General features: G+C 35.4%; 1 protein-coding gene across 1 annotated transcript in view; it reads right to left on the bottom strand.

Moving 5' to 3' along the window:
- AZI2 (5-azacytidine induced 2) overlaps window positions 1–20,307 on the bottom strand; it is a 36,278-nt gene that overhangs the window by 6,837 nt on the left and 9,134 nt on the right. The window contains exons 2-6 of the mRNA XM_025461059.3: window positions 15,951–16,171; window positions 14,409–14,534; window positions 13,851–13,950; window positions 12,598–12,746; window positions 4,214–4,272 (exon numbers count right to left, since the gene is read on the bottom strand). Of these exons, the coding sequence (XP_025316844.1) occupies window positions 4,214–4,272; window positions 12,598–12,746; window positions 13,851–13,950; window positions 14,409–14,534; window positions 15,951–16,166 (650 nt within the window). The 5' untranslated portion in view covers window positions 16,167–16,171. The remainder of the gene's footprint in view (window positions 1–4,213; window positions 4,273–12,597; window positions 12,747–13,850; window positions 13,951–14,408; window positions 14,535–15,950; window positions 16,172–20,307) is intronic.

The raw sequence follows: 20,307 nt of genomic DNA, 5'->3' as shown, positions 1-20,307 counted from the left end.
CACCCCCACCAACCCGGAGTGTGAACTTAGTTTTGCTATAAACGACACACAAGCACGTGTATGTGTGTGTGTGTGTGTGTGTGTGTGTGTGTGTGTATGAAGTTAAAAAACTTGAGCACTGAGAAGCAACACTAAAAAGCATCCCAAATGAGAAACCTACGAAAGAAAATAGACAAAACAAAACAAAATGACGGCTGAACATTTATTACATTAGGCATTTTACCCATGTTCTCACACCAACTTGGCAAGCTGGGTAACCACATTTTCTGCGTGAGGAAACAGGTTCAGGAGAACATATTCCATGCTCCAGCATGTTGCTGATCAAAGCCATCTTTAATTTATCCTAAGGACAGCCTGCTGCCCTTTTGGGGTAACATTTTTCATATCATTACCATCATACAATTACCAAGCACTTCCAATATGCTGGCTGCCAACACAACTATCTTATTAACCTTGGGTATAAAATTTCAGCCCTCTAAATTTTAAAAGTAATGAAACCTGCTTATTCACATCTCAAGAAGGAGTACATGTCCTGCTTACAAAGTCAAATTGTGTAAAAGCCCAGTTTTCTTAACTGACACTATTCTTCCAACTCTAGTACTGAAACAAGTATTCCATATAAGAAAAATCTACTTAATTTTTTACTTCACCCATTCGTATTTTGCTTTAGCTTCTGAATATTTACTGAACTATTACATCTCCTAAAGGAACTAAAACTAAGTATAATTTTACCCAAGAGATATACTGAGAAATGTATATTTTGATAACTGTGATTCTCAAAAAGCATCTTCCAGACATTTTTGGTTGTGAGGCACAACAAGGAATCATTTTATACTGCAGTCCAGAGAAAACAAATTATGAAAAAAACATACCCCCTTATTATGTGTAATACACTCTGGTATGTTCTGTTCATTATTTGTATAAAATGCTTTTCTTGACACACAAAGTTTCATGACCACTAAGGAACACAGCACAGTTTGAAAAACACTAACCCTAATCCATATTTCCTTAAGAGTTACATTTTAAGAAGTTTACAGTATAAGTTTACCCCATACCTAAATCTATTTAAGAACAGAGAACAATCTAAAGCTAATACCAAACAGAACACTGGCAGGATACAGGCCAAATTTCTGACTGGATTGTTAAATGATGCTGTACACAAGAAGTACCACATAAAAGGCCTCCAATAATTAAAAAGGTTCACTCTATCTTAGGGAAACAATATAGTACCTCATTTGCCTCGCAAATGATGGAGGAAATATGAAAAAAAAACTCCCCAGGGTCCCTGGATGGCGCAGCGGTTTGGCGCCCGCCTTTGGCCCAAGGCGCGATCCTGGAGACCCGGGATCGAATCCCACGTCGGGCTCCTGGTGCATGGAGCCTGCTTCTCTCTCTGCCTCTCTCTGACTATCATAAATTAAAAAAAAAAAAAAAAAAACTCCCCAAAATGGAGTTTTATAAATAACTGAAAAATAATCCTTAAAAATATACAAACCCGTATTTAAAGGTTTTATGGAAACATTCCTATATATTGTTTTGTTAATATAGTAAACTTACATCTGAATTGTTCCACTAAAAAGTGGATGAGGTAACTTAACAAGTATTAGTAAAACACAAGACTATAAACTGGAAATAATGGAAACATTTACCATTTACCATTATAACATTTACCATTATAACATATAATGGTAAACATTTACCATTATAACATATAATGGTAAACATTTACCATTATAACATATAAATGGTAAAGTGAAGGAAAAACAAGATAAAATGTAGCTAGGAATGAGACTAACATAAAAATGCATGATACAGAGTTTACCAAGAGGTAAGCTACAAATGTGGTTACTAGTTTTCTAGTTACTAACCAGAAAAGGGAAACCTCATCAGTTTTGCAATCCATATTGCTTACATAAAATAAATGCAAACCAACCTGTATAAAACCATAAGTATACTTGAGCACTAGCAAGTCATTAAGACATGCTTTAATTATATAGTTCTTTTAGCATACAAGTAACTCTTAGAGATAAGAACTTAAGGCTATTGTTTCTAAAAACTGTTTCTCTTAACTGATACTTTAATACTAAGCTTTAGAGAATTCAAAACTGCACTTCGAAGCCACAATTATATAGTCTGGCAGCCTCCAAAACTACCTCTCCTTGGACCTTTATCCTCCTCTTAAATGCTGGTGTAGAGATTCTTCACTATCTTGTTAGTTATGTGATGTTTTAAAGACACTGGGAGGGGTGCAGCCTTTTGAGTTATTCTTAATAGATGTGATCCAAATCATGTAAAATTTCCCATGAATGGAAGAAGTCTCATTCTGTATCATGTATCCCTAATACACTCTATAGATAGCCCTTTGTACTTGTATTTGATGTACGGATTCTAATATATTTGTTCCCTGCTTCTTTTCCAAAAATGGTTTGAAGAGGCTTAAAAACTGATAAATACTTACAAAATGAGGGGAAACCTAGATTGACCGAAGAAAAAATTTTGATAAAGACAACTTTCAGAAACATGGGGCGCCTGGGTGGCTCAAAGCGTCCAACTCTCGGTTTTGGTTCAGGGCACATCTTGTGAGACAGAGCCCCCATGTCGGGCTCCATGCTCAGCGGGCAGTCTGCTCCCCTCTCTCTCTACCCTTCCCCTGGTCATACACACACTCCTGTCTCTCTCTAAAATAAATATATCTTCAAAAAAGACAACTCTCAGAAATAACTTATATGGACACTGAACTAGACACACTGTTAAAAAAGGAAAAACTTCCTTGCTATAAAGTTAGACGGAATTTGAAGGCATAACCGAAGAACTGTTCAAATGGCAGAGTTTAGTAGTCAGAAGAAAGATGTTATGACCCACGAGGCCTAAATATGCTGGTCTATTATAGAAAAAGTTTGCCTATCCCCGGGATCTAGAAGATTGGCTGCAATCATCAAACTGTTTGCCCTAGTTGATTAATTCTTTTCGATTAGGTTTTTTTTTTTTTTTTAATTTTTATTTATTTATGATAGTCACACAGAGAGAGAGAGAGAGAGAGAGAGGCAGAGACATAGGCAGAAGGAGAAGCAGGCTCCATGCACCGGGAGCCCGACGTGGGATTCGATCCCGGGTCTCCAGGATCGCGCCCTGGGCCAAAGGCAGGCGCCAAACCGCTGCGCCACCCAGGGATCCCTCGATTAGGTTTTTGATAGGAATAGGTATGAACCATTTCACATTATTTTCTTTAGCTTAGTAAACTTCGGAAGCCAAATGATCAATGAAATCAACTCAGTATTTTTCACTGGATGAAAGTATCCATATACAGAAGGGATGCTAAAATAATTTGCAACATAATACTTGTTAAATTAAAATGACATATATTTAAGGAAAAAGAATTAAAGTAACATACCTGAACTCTTATACCTACTTTTGTTTTTACACAAAATGGACAGTTCTCTTAAAAGTCAATACCAAGGGGCAGCCCTGGTGGCCCAGTGGTTTAGCGCCACCTTCAGCCCGGGGTGTGATCCTGGAGACCCGGGATCAAGTTCCACATCGGGCTCCCTGCATGGAGCCTGCTTCTCCCTCTGCCTGTGTCTCTGCCTCTCTCTCTGTCATTATTAAATAAATAAAATCTTAAAAAAAAAAGTCAATACCAAGGACTAATGTGGTCCTAAGTATGCCCTTAGGACAAGGTGGTATTACTGTATATGGAAATGTATAATTCCTCATGCAAAATCAAGACTTATTACAGAATACTTTCTACACAGCTAGCTCCCTAAAACCCTATCTAAAATACTGAACGTTCAAAAATTTTAAGGCATAACAATATATGTACCTTTCACTACTTAAGCTTAAGCCAACTGTTGAAGAGCAGTTAAATCTTTTTTTATAGGGACGCCTGGGTGGCTCGGCAGTTGAGCGTCTGCCTTCTGCTCAGGGCATGATCCCAAGATCTGGGATCAAGTCCCACATTGGGCTCCCTGTGAGGAGCCTGCTTCTCCCTCTGCCTATGTCTCTGCCTCTCTCTTTCTGTGTCTCTCATGAATAAATAAAGAAAATCTTTTTTTTTTTTTTAAAAAGGTTTTTTATAAACTCACTGTGATCAGAGATTACATTCAGTACCCAAATTGTATTTGTTTTTAAGGTTAAATCATAACAAGTCTCAGTAAGCTATGCAAGTAGCCTACAGAAGAAAGTGTTACTTTTGAACTTTGAAGAATGTTCATACCTTGAAATGCTCAGTCTTTGGAGATCACTGCTCTTCAGATTGTCTTCCTGAGATGGATCCTGTCATTTGTTTAAAAAAAAGTTTAAAAATTATAATTGTTAGAAAGTATAGATCTGTTTCCCAACTAGTACCTTATGATGTGGGAGTTTACATATACAGGGGCCCATGGTTACAAGATATTTGGAAAAACATTATTCAAGTTACACAGGTTCCTACACTCTAGGACTTCTCAGACCCTTTTATAAAACAGCACATTATGAATCCCTAAACACACTATTGTTACATACCTTAGACCTAGATCCAGTGTTTTCTAAACTTCTTTGGGCCTTTTGTCTTTTTTTTTTTTTTTTTTCCCTAAAGGACCAGCTTTTCTGAATATAAATGACTGGAATATTGGGGGAAAATCTAAAAGGGTCTGACCCTGGAACCCTGATCTCATTAATACTAAACAGTAATCAACTGAGTAAAAAAAAAAAGAAAAGAAAAATAACAGCAAACATTATTATTATGTCCATGTAGTGATGTTATTTCACACTTTAAAAGAGGTTATAAAATGTTTCACAAAAGACTCCCCCTCAAAAATACTTGTAGATATGGCTGCAGTAGATAAAGCAAGATTAATAAAGTGAACATAAATTTTTCTCTGACTTGTTCTTTGATTCTCATGTTCAAAAGGACTCTGATCAGCAATCCCTTTGAAACAAAATTTAAAAGTACACTTCTCACAACATTAAGATTTCAACTTGGAACCTCTGATAAGTTTATATTAGGCATTCCACTCTTGCTATTCCTGGTTCATTTATCTTAGGTGTAAGCATTTTTAAAATTTAAATCTCTCCCCCCACCACTCCACCAAATAAATTCCTACGAAGGTGGGAACCAACTCTTAAAAAAAAAATTCCTTTTAATTCACTCTCAAGTTTCTTAATCTTTCAAATGCCTTTTCAGCAGTAAGCGAAGTGATTTCTAAAGTTTCTTCTACCTTCAAATGTCTGCTTTTATGATTTATGATAGATGAATTAAACTAAAAGCAAATTTATCCCCTAGCACCATCTAGTGGAAAAGAGTAACTAATCAGAACTGAACTATAACCCCCTTAACAGTACTGTTTTTCTAGATTACCTCAGTTTTTTTGAAATACACTGACTTACTGAATTCACTATATACTAGGTATTGTACTAAATGTGCTACACGTTATTTAAGCTTTATGGAAAAAGGAGATATTTAAAAGTTTATAGAAAACAAGTTCAGAAGAATTAAATGTTCCTAATGTTACAAAGTTAATAAGCAACACCATAATTATGAGCCAAGTTTTTTATGGTACTAAAATTCTATGGTACTGCTTCATACTCTGTAAGCAAATATCCATTATGTAAAAAAGCTATCAATTTCCTTTCAAAGAAAATCTGTTTATTGACAATGATAATTCAGAACTTCAAGGTACAGATCCTTTCTTGCATGCACATCTTTTTAAAAAAAGCCTCTAGGGGCAACTGGGTGGCAAAGTCAGTTAAGTCTCTGCCATCAGCTCAGGTCATGATGTCAGGGGCCTGGGATCGAGCCCTACAACGGGCTCCCTGTTCAGAGGGTAGTCTGCCTCTCCCTCCTCTGCCTTACCCCCCCCCCTCCCCTCGTGCTCACTCTCTCGTATGTGCTGGCTCAAACAAAATCTTTAAAAAAAAAAAAGTTTAAGCCTCTAAAAGAAGATGGCAGGGCAGCCCGGTGGCTCAGTGGTTTAGTGCTGCCTTTGGCCCAGGGCCTGATCCTGGAGACCCAGGATCGAGTCCCACACTGGGTTCCCTGCATGGAGCCTGCTTCTCCCTCTGCCTGTGTCTCTGCGCCTCTCTCTCTTTCTCTCTCTCTCCCTCTCTCTGCCTGTGTCTCTGCCTTTCTCTCTGTGTTTCTCATGAATAAATAAATAAAATATTTAAAAAATAAATTAAAAAAAATAAAAGAAGATGGCAGAGTAGGAGGCTCCTATGTTCACCTCATTCCACGGATACAACCAGATAATATCCACATCAGTGTAAAAAATGGCAGAACAGACTCTACAGCAAAAGGTAAAGAGGCCACACTGCAGAAGTAGGAAGAGCTGAGATGCAGGCAGGAGCTAAAGAGACCCACCCACAGGACTGCCTGTAGGAGGGAGCGAAACCACCGGCATGGAGAAGGGAGAAAAACAGACCCTTACACCAGGCACCCCCGGTGTAGGAAACATACACAGGGAAAACAAATTCCCATAACATTTGGTTTTGAAAACCCAGAGGGGCCTAATTACTGTAGTTCTTATAATCACTGAGGCTTAACACCTGGGACTATAATTTGGTGGACTCAGCTCTGGGAGAAGGGAGGACAAGAGGAAACAGAATTCTGGCCCTTAAAGACAAGCATAATCAGCCCCAATAAGATACAGCACAAAAGCAGCATTTGAAAAATGCCTCTGGTATATATGAAAGACTAGTTTACTAATCTCAGAACATGTGCTGGAGGAGGAGGGATCCTTGAGACTTCTCTAAGAACAAAAAGGCTGGTGGGCACCATTTCCCTCCCTGAGGCCTGGCCCTATTTACATGGATACATGGGGGAATCAATGCAGCACATTTTCCACTTAGGTTGCTAACAGCGTACCCTACATGCTTCTACAATTCTGCTCTCTCCAACCCAACCAGCCTCCACAGATTTGGCAGCAGTAGGTACCCTCCCACAGTAGACCAACACAGACCTTGCTGGCACTGCAAGCACTCCCCACCCCTTGCAGACTCACCCCCACTAGCCATAAAGCAGTTTTCAAAAGCAGCTCCAGCTCCCACCCACAGCAGACCTCATCAAACCTTGCTAACACCAAGTGCCCTGCCCGTACATTCTCTTGTCAACCTGCCCCTTACAATATGTCATTGGCCAGAGCCCATCCAAAGAGGTACCACAACCCTGGCATTATGTAGGCAGCCCTGACAAGGATAGTACCACTCCGAAGTGACTTCTGCCCTGGGGAAAAGGGCCAATAACCATATACACCAGTCGAGCTGTGGCCAGTACAGTGGACAGCATGATAGACATGTGGTCTCACTATAGTACCAGCCCACCAACAAAAGCTTCTGGAGGCACAACACAGAGGAAGTCCTGAAGTTCAGTACTACTGTGTTTGGGAAAAGCCTGGTCTGCCTTAAGCCAAGCCCAAGGTAGCCCAAAACTGGCTCTCTAACAACACTGGAACCAGACCCTGCTCAGAACAGAGAGCCACTGTAGACTGAAGGCAAAAGCAGTGCAAGCCAAACATTAGGGTGACACAAACACATGAGACAGCCCTGAAACATGAAGTTCTGGTGAACAGAGGACATCATACTACAGAGTACTGCAAGACCTCTCCTTCCTTTTTTTTTTTTTTTTTTTTAAGACCTCTTCTTTTTAAGGCCACTACTTTAAGAGCTGGAGGCATAGCAGACTTTCCTAACACAGAGAAACAGACAAAATTGAGGATTATGTCCCCCAAAAAAGAAGGATAAGATCATGGAGAGCTAAACAAAACAGAGGTAAGTAATATGCCTAATGGAGAATTTAACATAATGGTCATAAAGATACTCACTCACTGGACTTTTAAGGTCCTCCACCTCAAGGAGACCCTTAAAAAAGTGCTAGAAACCATAAAAAGTAAACAATCAGAAATTAATAACTCAACAGCTGAAATTAGAAATGCACTAGGTAAAACAGCAGACTACAGAAAGCAGAAAAAAGGATGCACGACCTGGAGGACAGAGTAATAGAAAGCAATTAAACTGAAAAGAAATTAGATTTAGGAAAATCAGTGATGACATCAAGTGTGGTAACATTACCATAACAAGGCTACCATAAAGAAAGAAAAGGAGGTAGAAAAGCTGAAGAAGTAAGAGGTGAAAACCCCAAATCTGGGAGAAGAAACAAATCCAGATATAGGAGGCACAGAATGCCTCCAATAAAATCATCCCAACTGGTCCACAACAAGACAAACAGTAACTAAAATGGCAAAAAGTAGTGATAATGATCAATTTTAAAAGTAGCAAGAGGAAACATAAGAAATATGAAGAATTGTTAAGCTAATATTATGAAAAATATGCCAACAAACTAGAAAACCTAAAAGAAATGGAGAAATTCCTACAAACATATAATCTCCCAACACTTAATCAGGAAGAAGTAGAAAATTAGAACAATTACCAACAATGAAATTAAATAATTAATCAAAAAATTCCCAACAAACAAAAGTCCGGATTAGATGGCTTCACAGGCATTACACTAAACATTTAAAGAATTAATACATATTCCTCTCAAACTATTCCAAAAATTAGAAGAGAAGGGAAAGCTTCCAAATTAATTCTAAAAGGCCAGCATTACCCTGATATCAAAACCAGATAAAAACACTACAAAAAAAAGGGAGCTGTAGGCCAATATCACTAATAAACATAGCTGCAAAAGTCCTCAACACAATACTAGCAAACCAAATCCAAAAATACATTACAAAAATCATAAACCATGGTCAAGTAGAATTTATTCCTGGGATGCAAACAATGGTGGTTCAATATTCCCAAATCAATCAACCTGATAAATCACATGAACAAAACAAAGAATAGGGATCCCTGGGTGGCACAGTGGTTTAGCGCCTGCCTTTGGCCCAGGGTGCGATCCTGGAGACCCGGGATCGAATCCCATGTCGGGCTCCCAGTGCATGGAGCCTGCTTCTCCCTCTGCCTGTGTCTCTGCCTCTCTCTCTGTGTGTGCCTATCAGAAAAAAAAAAAAAAAAAAAAAAAAAAATTTAAAAAAAAAAAAACAAAGAATAAAAACCATATGATCATTCCAATAGATGCAGAAAAAACATTTGACGAAATTTATATCAATTCATGATAAAAATCCTCAAAAGTATAGAGGAAACATACCACAAGCCAAAGGCCATACCAAAGGCCATATATGAAAAACCCATAGTTATTATCATATTCAAGAGTAAAAAACTGAGATCTTTTCCCTTAAGGTCAGGAACAAGACAAAGATGTCCACTCTCACCACTTTTATTCAACATAGTGCTGGAAATGAGAGCCATAGCAATCAGACAAGAAAAACGAAAAGGCGTTCATATTGGTAAGGAAGAATTAGACTATCATAACTTGCAGATGACATGATACTGTATGTAGAAAACCTAAAAGACTGCACCATAATCTACTAAACTACCATAAACTACTAAAACTAATAAATGATACTGAAGGAGCAGAAAAAATTAGGAAAACAATTCTATTTACAACTACCCAAAAATAATAAAATACCTAGGAATAAACTTAACCAAGAAAGTAAAATACCTTACTCTGAAAACTATAAAACACTGATGAAAAAAAGTTGAAGATGACACAAATAAATGGAAAGATATTCCATGCTCATGGATTGGTAGAACTGTTAAAATGTTCACACTACCCAAAGCCATCTACAGATTTAATGCAATCCCTATCAATATGCGAAGAGACTTTTCAGAGAACTAGACAAATTATACTAAAATTTGTATGGAACCACAAAAGACCCTGAATACCCAAAGCAATCTTGAGAAACAACAACAAAGCTGGAGATATCACAATCTCAGATTTTAAGATATACAACAAAGTTTAGTAATCAAAACAGTATGGAACTGGCACAAAAATAATACACACAGATTAAACAGAACAGAGGGCTCAGAAATAAACCCATACTTATATGGTTAATTAATCTTTGACAAAGGAGGCAAGAATATGCAATGGGAAAAAGAGAGTCTCTTCAACAAATGGTGTTGGGGAAACTGGACAGCTATATGTTATATGCAAAAAAATCAAACTGGACCACTTTCTTGTATCATTAACAAAAAGAAACTCAAAATAAATGAAAGACCTAAATGTGAGATCTGAAACCATAAAAATCCTAGAAGAGAGCACAAGCAGTAATTTCTGACACTGGCCACAGCAACATTTTTTTGTATGTCTCCTTTGGCAAGGGAAACAAAAGCAAACAAACTACTGGGCTACATCAAAATTAAAAACTTTTGCACAGCAAAGGAAACAATCAACAAGGCTACAAGACAACTTATAGAATGGGAGAAGATACTGGCAAATGACATATCCAGAAAAGGGCTAGGATTCTTGAACATATTAAGAACTTATACTAGTCAATACCTAAAAAATAATCCAATTAAAAATTGGCAGAAAATATGAACAGACATTTTTCCAAAGACATACAGATGGCCAAAAGATACATGAAAAGATGCACAACATTACTCATCATCAGGAAAATGCAAATCAAAATTTTATAATGAAACATAACCTGACACCTGTCAGAATGGCTAAAATAAATAATATCTCCTTTGATAAGGAGAAAAAGGAACCCTCAAACATGTTGGTGGGAATGAAAACTGGTGTAGATGCTTTAAAAACAGTAAGGAGTTTCCTCAAAAAGTTAAAAATAGAACTACCATGAGTCCGTAATTTCACTACTAGGTATTTACCCAAAGAACATGAAAACACTAATGGAAGGGTATATGCACCCCTATGTTTACTACAGCATTATCTAAAATAGCCAAGATATGGCAGCTGTTCCACTGTCCATCAATACATAAACACAGAAAAAGAAGATGCAGTATATATGTCTATGTGTGTGTGCATATATATATAAGGAACTATTACTTAGCCTTTATGGAATCTTGCAATTTGCCACAGCATGATGAATCTAGACAATACAATGCAAATAAGCAAAATAAGCCAGTCAGAGAAGGACAAATACCACGATTTCATGCATATGTAGAATTTAAAAAATAACAAAGAAAAAAAGAGACAAACCAAAATATACTCTTAACTATTAAGAATGAATAGATGGTTATCAAAGGGGAGGTAGAAGGGAGGGGTGAAATATGTGAAAGAGATTAACAGTACACTTATGATGATGAGTCAGTAAGCTATAGAGTTATTGAATCACTATAGTGTACACCTGAAACTAAAATAACACCATATGTTAATTATACTAGAATTAAAAATTTTTAAAAATTAAAAAAGAAAAAGTATATAAACAAGCACCCAGCCAGCCAGCTAGCCAGTTAGCTTCTCATGGGACCATGACACCTAAGTTTGTGGGACAGGATGCTGGAAGCCTTTGAAGGAATGGTGATATGTAATCACAGGTTCAAAGCAGGGGAAATTAATTCCAGATGTCAAGTAGGAAAAGTATTTTGCCCTAATAGGAACTGACAATAATTTCTCTAGTGTTTCCCTTTTATTGGGTCTGGGGTCTTGAAATCAAGTTCTCACTGTCCAGTTTCGAGGAATTCATCCGGCCAAGACCAAGGTGGAATGCTATATTATTCTTAATGCCTAGCTCATTCGTAAGTTTTGGTCACCTTGAATAAAAACTATATTATAGAAGAGAGAAATGTCAGTTTCATTTAAGGACAGTTGGGATTTAGGGGCAATGTCCTGGCTAGCAGTCAGGGAGTATGGGAAGTAGTGTCTTTATCAGTTATTGGCATCCTAAAAGAAATCTGGGGTAGATGACACAGCTCCTCATGGGATTAGAATGCTCTGATGGGCAAAATGGTTAAGCTGACAAATAATTGTCTAACTGATTAACTTATTTAAAATACATGAGTGTATAAAATTGCTGTTGGACTGTAGACTACTAAACTTTTCTTGTAACAATTTCAAACTTTGCATTTGGTTCATTGTTCTCACACTGTTCTCTACCATTTCTTCTTTTTCTCCTCAGCACTGTCATGATATCTAAAAACTTCCAATCAAGTATGTTAGAACCCAATGTAAAGTATTAGCAAATAGACTTGAGAGGCAACTTGTGTTTTGGTGGATGACTTTAGGCTAACCATACTTTAGAAGCTCAGCAGAATTTTTTGTTTTTGCTTTTTTTCCCTCAATTTTAAAATCTCAGCTATTTGCTGAAAATTAAAGTTGCCCCCAAAGTATTAGATTTTTGAAAATTAGTAGACTCTGTCAGGTTTTTTGTTTGTTTGTTTGTTTTTCCCAGAATTATAAAAACTGAGTTGTCTCTTGTGGTGTCTACATTAACCAAATTATTAAAACGATAAAACTTGAGTACTCTTTAGATTTTATAGGAAAAAAGGACTTAAGGAAACTGAAGGAAAAGGAGTTTAAAAGGAACAGCTTTAATAAACTAGTAAATGAGCTTTTTAAAACGATAAAATTATATAATTCTGGGATTATGCTAAAAGTAAACAGTATATTAAATTTTAGACAAAATAGTTAAAAGGGAAGATAAAGGTAAATTTTTCAGAGAATGTAACTAAGTAGTTATATGTTAACTCTATGATTTAATCCTTAGTTATAAAACCTACAAATAGCATACACAGAATATTGAATTTCTCAATTTAATTCTGTAGTACCGTTTGTTTGGCTTTTTGTAGCTGTATTTTAAGGTCACTACATTCTTTCCTCATCAGTTCCAGCTCTTGTTCCAAACCATGGATCTTCAGGTCATAGCTCAACTTTTCCACCTCCCAGTTTGATGAAGGTGGATTTAAATTTCTTATCACTAAAAAAAAAAAAGGATGAACATTAAAATTGTTATTTCTGCTTTCTACCTTTGCATAATTCCATAAAAGTTATACTAGTGAAGTGCAGACAATATAAAAACTAATATAAAACATTCACAACTAATAGTTTTTAAAAAACAGTAATTACTTTAAAAGATCTATGCTAATGAGAATAAGAAATCTACCAATCTTATTTAAGAATGTACTAATCACCTCTACCCCTGATTTTCTGTTTAACGTACAAGTTTGTCAGTCTGGAACTTTAAAATATACAACACTAATCAAACACATGCTATAACTAGACAAGTCAAAAATATATAAGTCAAGGTTAAGACAGTGATAAAAATTAAGTGAAGTGAGGAAACTGAAGCTCATGTATCTAATCATTCCATCTAGTCCCTTCAGAGTATAAAGTATGACCATCAAGCCTAGAACATGAGGTCAAAACAATTTATTCATGAACATCTACTGTAGAAACTCAATACAACTGGATAGCGATTTACCTTTGACTTAGTTCTTCAGTCATTCTATCTAGAAAAATCCCCAACCAGCTACTGTAAGAGAGCTCATCACAAATTCCTTATCAAAAGGTCTCTCTTAGATGCCTACTCTTCAGCTTGTTCCATCATAATGTTCATGGGAACAGGCCAATAACCATATGATCCAAAACCTATTTACTCCAGCATCTCATCTGTCCATTTTAACAACCTTCAGATATTTACAAGAAAAAAAAAAAGTTAATTGTAACTACTCCATGACAACCTATGAATGGGCAAAAAAAAGTTCAGTAGAAAGGAAAAGCCAGGACATACCAGCAGGCAAGACGTTTTTGACAAGGATGGAGTTCTACTTCATCACAAACTAACCTGAATAAAAACCATCAAGTTTTCTCTAGGAAAAAATCAATTTATATCTAAGGGAAAGTTAAAAGGAATTGATATTTTGGTGAAAGCAGATCAGAGAAATTAATGTTAAGCCTAAAAATTGTAAAATAAGTTAAGACCTTAGCACACAGATATAGAAAACGGATAATGGATATAATACACATAAATGGAAAATTATATTGATTCCATTATAATATTTGTAACAAATAAGTGGCATACCCTGCTGAGTTTCCACCTCTGTCCTTAGCTGGAGGAGCTCTACTTCTTTAGATTGTAGCTGTTCATTCAATACTTTCAAAGATTCAGAGTTGTCTTTATTCTAGTTAAGTAGGGAAAATGCCAAATTACATTCAATAAAATCTATAGGTTGATATATATTAATTTTCAGGGATAAAAAAAAACAGATTTAGGCCTTTAAAAAGCAAGGTGGGAAAATGAACCCAGTTTTTCACGAATTTCTTTTCTTTTTCAAACTTAGGATATATTATTCACTGGCTTTTTTTTTTTTTTTTTAAATACATTGACAATTTCTACCACATCATGATTTTTCAAAGTAAGTTAGTAGTGTTAGATATACTTAAGTCCTAAACATCATTACAGACTATATATATATATTTATTTTGTACAGAAATGTTACAAATATTACCATTAAAAATTCCTGTTTTTGCCTTAAGCATGTATATTTTCAATTTTTTATTTAATATTTCTCTTATTTCTAATTTTAAACTTCCTGAAGAAAACCCTTTTGCAATATATATTGTTTTCAAACCAACTTACCATTTTATCCAATTTGCTTTTCAAATTATCTCTATCAATGCAAACCTCTCGATATGCATGATAGGCTTTATTTACTTGTTCACGTCCCACAGAACTTGTTTCTTCATCTAATCGAGCTCCTATAAGCTAATGGTATAAAATTAGAAGAGAAAGCTTAAAGAAGGTATTCTACAAAACAAAACAAAAAAGAAGCCAGTTCTCTGATGGCTCCACACCTTTCTTTTCTTTGTAATGCAGGGATTATAACACCTGGACCATAATTAAGTAAACATTTTACTTCCACGGTTAAAATGCTTTACTGATTAAGAAAGCAAAAAAAATACAGGTAAATATTTTTAAAGTCTTCTATTTTATGCTTTTACTTAATCAGTATTTTTCATTTTATAACATATATTAATTCATCATACTAATAGAGTACATCATTCTTTTACAGTACTTAGATGTTTTCCAAGCCAGTAGTATTTCATTTCCATCTTCAGGAAAAATGACAAGTTAGGGTAAACCTGGCTTTTTAAAGAATAAATGTGTTAGTTCATTAAATACTATATTATTCCAGGAGAGAAAGTATAGAATTATTGGTCACAAAGTACAGAAATATTTCCGGTATTAACTCTACCAAAACACATTTTTGTACTTAATTTTAAAATAAACATAACTACAAGCTTCAAAATGTTACCTCTTCTCACTCTTTCCGACTGTATCACAAATTTGATTACCCTTAAAGACAGTGCATAGGAATATCAAGAAATTATGATTTTTACAACTGACTTCATTTCTCTTACTTCTCCTAGATGAATCAAACTCTACCAAGCCTCATCCTAAAGCTTTTATAACAAGATAATTCATTTCCTTGGCAGCTATGAATCCATTTCCTTCCCTTTTGGGGAACCTGCTGTTTATAAAATACAAATACAATGATCTAATGTGAAGAAACATAAAACTAAGTAAAAACTTTAAAACACAAAAATAAAAGGATGAGTGATGAAAATTTCCCAGTACACAAAGCTAAGTGGATATGATTGATTTATAATGGCATCAGCTATCAAACTTATATATTCTATAACATTTAAGACAGGTTTCTGTATAGGAAAGCTAAACATATGACTTTAATTTATAAGTTAAAAGCATTATTCTGTGTGTTTAAGAACAAAAGAGAATATTGAGGGAAAGAAGATGTCACCCCTGGTGAAGATATTTTTAAACACTGAAACAATGTTACAGGAGCTTCCACCTTTGACATTTAATTTCTGTTGTTGGAATATCATTTTTTGCACAGATTTTGAAATCCTACATAAAATACACAGTTTACAAACGTAAGGCAATCTGAAAAAAGAAGAAAAAAAATTCCAAGAAAAATATATTCCAAATCCTATTCTACAAATATTTAGATGTGTGAAGCACAATATGAGAAAGAAGTACAGTATCCAGAGTTTTGGGATTAGCAGTGAGTTATCCTTGGAAACTTAGTACAACAGAAAAATATTTAAAACTTCAAGTATTTTGAATTATTAAGTCATAAAATATAATGAAGATAGTAATTACCTTTTCTTCCAAAAATCTTATTCTTTTCTTTAAGAAAGAGTTTTCTTTCTCTGAATCCTTAAGTCGTTTTTTGATGTCTTCATATGCAGTGACGAGGGCAAAATGTGAAGCAACAGACTCATCTCCTGAATATATTGAGATTGGAGTCACTGTGTCCCTCCTTTGTGCTTTTTCATGATTCAGAATGCAGATATCATCTTCTACCAGTGCATCCATGACAGCTTTTTGAGAGAATATTAAAAAAAGGTCTCATTGAATAAAGGAGCAGAAAGAGAGATGTATTTAGAATAGTGAGGATACTGGGGTAATGTTTAAAAATTTCTGTTTCTTTTAGCAGCAGCATAACATAGTGGTGAAGAACATGGATTTCTGGAACCAGATTCTAGGAGGCGCATCCAACCACTACTTGGTGTCAGTGAAACTTTGGGCTTAATCTCTCTGCCTTGATTTCCTTATTTATAAAGTATAAGAAAGAATAGCAACTACTTCACAGATTTCTTAAGAATATTAAAAGAGTTGATACCTATAAAAGCATGTGAAAACAATCTAAGGTATTATTAGTAAGTTTTAGAAAAAGTCTGTAAGGACTTACATTTTTATAGGAAAAAACATTTTAAATATTTTATACCCATATATTTCTTCCTTACCAGTATTTCCAATTTCAGATGTAAGTAGTAAGTTTTACAGCTTCCCAAATTATAAATTCTCAGAAACTCTCCTGAGTACAAGACTATAGTATAGAAGTGTAATGCATCCTCCACTATATTTTTTCCATACCAGTAATTATGTTTGTTGTCCATTTGCAATAGAAGACAAAGGAATTAACGTTTCAGTACTCAATATGTCCCAGGTACCATGTACATTCTTTTAATATTATCTCATTTAAATTCATCCAAACAATTCTATGAGGTAGGTATCATCTACATTTTATAGGATCAAAGAGGGAAAGTAATTTGCCCAAGTTAAAGCCAGTAGATGTTAGTTAGCTCTGTGAGGGTACAGGTTATGTCTATTTTGCTCATCACTGTGTTCCCAACTTGTCATTGTGTGGAAGATGCCCAATAGATATTGGTTATTAAATGAAGAGTGGATGATGTAGGATTCAAATCACACCCTGACTCGAAAACCTAAGAGAAGTCAGTTACTTCAGTAGTTAGTGAATTTACTTGTTCTGTACATCCACTTTTGCTGTTAGGTTCAACATTACTTCCCCATCTGAGAGTTATGTTCCTGAAAAACACTGTGGAAGGAGAAATCGTACCTGAAACCTTTTAGGACCTCAAGGGAAAAACAGATAAGAGGGACTGCAGGTCATAAGAGAACCTCAAAAAATCCTTTTAAATACTTTTTAGTTTGAAATAAAACTCCAAATATAGCATTCTAAATACAGACTATCAATGGAGTTTCATTTATCTCAGATTAGTAATTAATGAAAAACATTTTTATTTATTCTTCTTTGTTTGACATAACATTTGATTGCTGTGTCAGTCACTGTTTGAAGAATTTTACAGATGAGGAAATTGAGGTAGAAGAAATTTAAGTTATTTTCCCAAGTAAAACAGTAAGCAATGAGATGTAAACATAGGTGATTAAGCCACAAAATCCATGTTTTGTTATGCCTACTTTTCTCCAAAACTTCTGACCTCCCTCCTTGTACCTAATCAACTACTGTGAAGACCATGTTGCTTTATTTCAGACAACATGAATATTAAGGAAAAGTGAATGTTTTTCATGGTTCTGATCTATCACTGTATCTTTTGTTTTACTGATTTTTATAATAGAAAGCTTCCAATTGTTCCCAACTAATGTCAGAATTTGGTATATGCAGCAATTTGTTTATATCTAGGATTACAGGAAGGGTAGGCAAAAATGAATCTATATACTACAATGTGAGTAGATGAAACCTATTATTCAATCTTTACCAACACCAACCTAAAAATTTCTAACCATATAGGACAACTCCTACTAAGTTAGAATCTATCCCACCCTATTAAGAAAGTCCAAAAATAAGAAAGGACTATGCTACCTACATATTCCCAAAAAGGTGGCAGATCCTCAAAACCATAATTAATTCCTGCTCCTTCTGGTGGAAGCTGTGCTTTGTTCTAGTGATGGAGAAAAAGTTTTCCTCCTTTAAAGGAGTTTATTTTCCCCTCTGTGAATTAAAATGTATTCCAAAATAACAGCAAACATAAATCATACCAATCACACTGACAGCTGAAATGTTATTTCCTTTCCAAAAGGAAAGAAGATTCTCACACTGCAAACTGTAAATAATGCATATATATCTTCATATAAGACTTTCTCATACACATTATACCTTAAAAGTTTGACAAATAGAATAGTTGGTTAGTTAAGGGGTAGGATGCAGTGTAGTTTAGGGAGAGATAAAAACTGTGTCCATTTTAGACATATGATTTCTCATATCTTAATATCCAACTAAATGGGCAGGATTTATCCAACTGGGACTTTTTTTTTCTAAAGACACACAAAAAAACAAGAAATAAGCATAAACTGCTCTACACAACAAAAGAGATGTCCCATAGATTGTGTACTTTAAGGATCAGGGCACGGAGGTTTAGAACTTTACACAAAGTTCTAACTAGTTCAGCTACGTGATTTCCTATTCATTTTTATCATGAAATAATAATTTACTCAGGGAGGAAAACCCGGTGGAAGACAGCTGTGCAGTAAAATAATTATAATACCATAAAGATAAGTAATATATTTGAAACAAGAGAAAATGCTATGCGAATTGAGAGTTGGGGAGGAGGAGTGGTTTTAAAAGAAGGTATCATAAAAAAGCAAAAAGCTCTTAGTCCCACACTCTTAGGTGAAAAGAATGGTTACTTTCATCGTACTTATAACTTCCATCGGGGAAACAAGTTCAAAGGCCTGAAAGAGAATGGGAAGAAGGTATGAAAAGGGAAACAGCAGAATGTGAAATAAAAAATAAATAACAGAAACAAACTGAGGTGCTCTTTTATAATAGAGAGACTATAGAATTTGGTCCTTATTCTATGTTAATTCAAGAGACCAGACATGATACAAGAATGTGAAGCTTATACAACATTTGTAAAATATACCTATAACCAAATGAATTACTTAGTTTATTGTGCTAAGTATTTTTAAAATATTATCCCCTTCAATTCTCATGATTACCATATGAGGTAGAAAATCATACTATAATCATTTCACAGATGAGAAAACTGGGGCCTGGGATGGTTATAAAGCTTAGCCAAGATCAGATGATTAGTATATAGCACAAGCACTTGGATTTCAGAGCCTGAACTATTAATATTTTTCCCTCCCAATGTATCCTTCACATACTTAAATTCATCAAGAACTATATAACTGGGGAGGGGGGGAGGGTGCGCGCCTGGATAGCTCAGTTAAAGCCACTAACTCCTGATCTCAGCTCAGGTCCTGATCTCAGATTCCTGAGATAGTGCCCACCCCACCACCATCAACCTATCCCTCCCATCCCACTCCCACTCCCCCAGCTCAGCAGGGAATCTACTTTTCTCCCCCTCTCTCTGACCCTCCCTCCCTCATGTGTGCACATATGTGCATTATCTCTCTCTGAAACAAACAAAACAAAAAGAACCACAAAACTTTCGATGAACCCCTTAAAAGGTTTTTATTTACCTTAGATGGAAGGAGGTATACTGATGTAACAATATCACATACACAGTATAACTGGTCTTTTTTAGGACAAAATGAATAGTGAGACTGGATTATTTTATATATTTAAATCTACTGCCGAAAGTAAAAGTGATTTATTTTTAAATCACTAAAAAGTTGCATATGGGGACACCTGGGTGGCTCAGGGGTTGATCATTCCCTTTGGCTCAGGGCATGATCTTGGTCCTGGGATGGAGTCCCACACTGGGCTACCTATGGGGAGCCTGCTTCTCCTTCTGCCTGTGTCTCTCATGAATAAATAAATAAAAATTTTTAAAAGCTACATATGGTGTCCTCTCCAAATATGAGAAAGTATTATTTGGATATAAAAGCTTCTTCCAAGTTTTATACTATTATTCTATATATGTAGTTATTATGCTATAAACATGACTTGGAATGCATTGGAAAGCAGCATGAAGACTGCTTATCTGTCCTTAAAATTGTAAATGAAATAGTCATACATTAAAACACACCCAAGAGGTGCATGGATGACTTGGTTGGTAGACCATGAGACTCTTGATCTTGGGGTTGTAGGTTTGAGCCCCACACCAGGTGTACAGACTACTTAAAAATAAAATCTTAAAATACTCCCAAGATTAAATCTAGTATCACAGATATGTATACAATTTTAATGTTTTAAAATAACTGAAAGTTAAATTTGCCATAAAATGAA

This window comes from Canis lupus, chromosome 23, assembly GCF_003254725.2.
Source record: "Canis lupus dingo isolate Sandy chromosome 23, ASM325472v2, whole genome shotgun sequence".
Classification (NCBI taxonomy): Eukaryota; Metazoa; Chordata; class Mammalia; order Carnivora; family Canidae; genus Canis; species Canis lupus.
The sequence above is the reverse complement of the archived record's forward strand: the minus strand, read 5'-3'. Positions and strand labels throughout refer to the sequence as shown.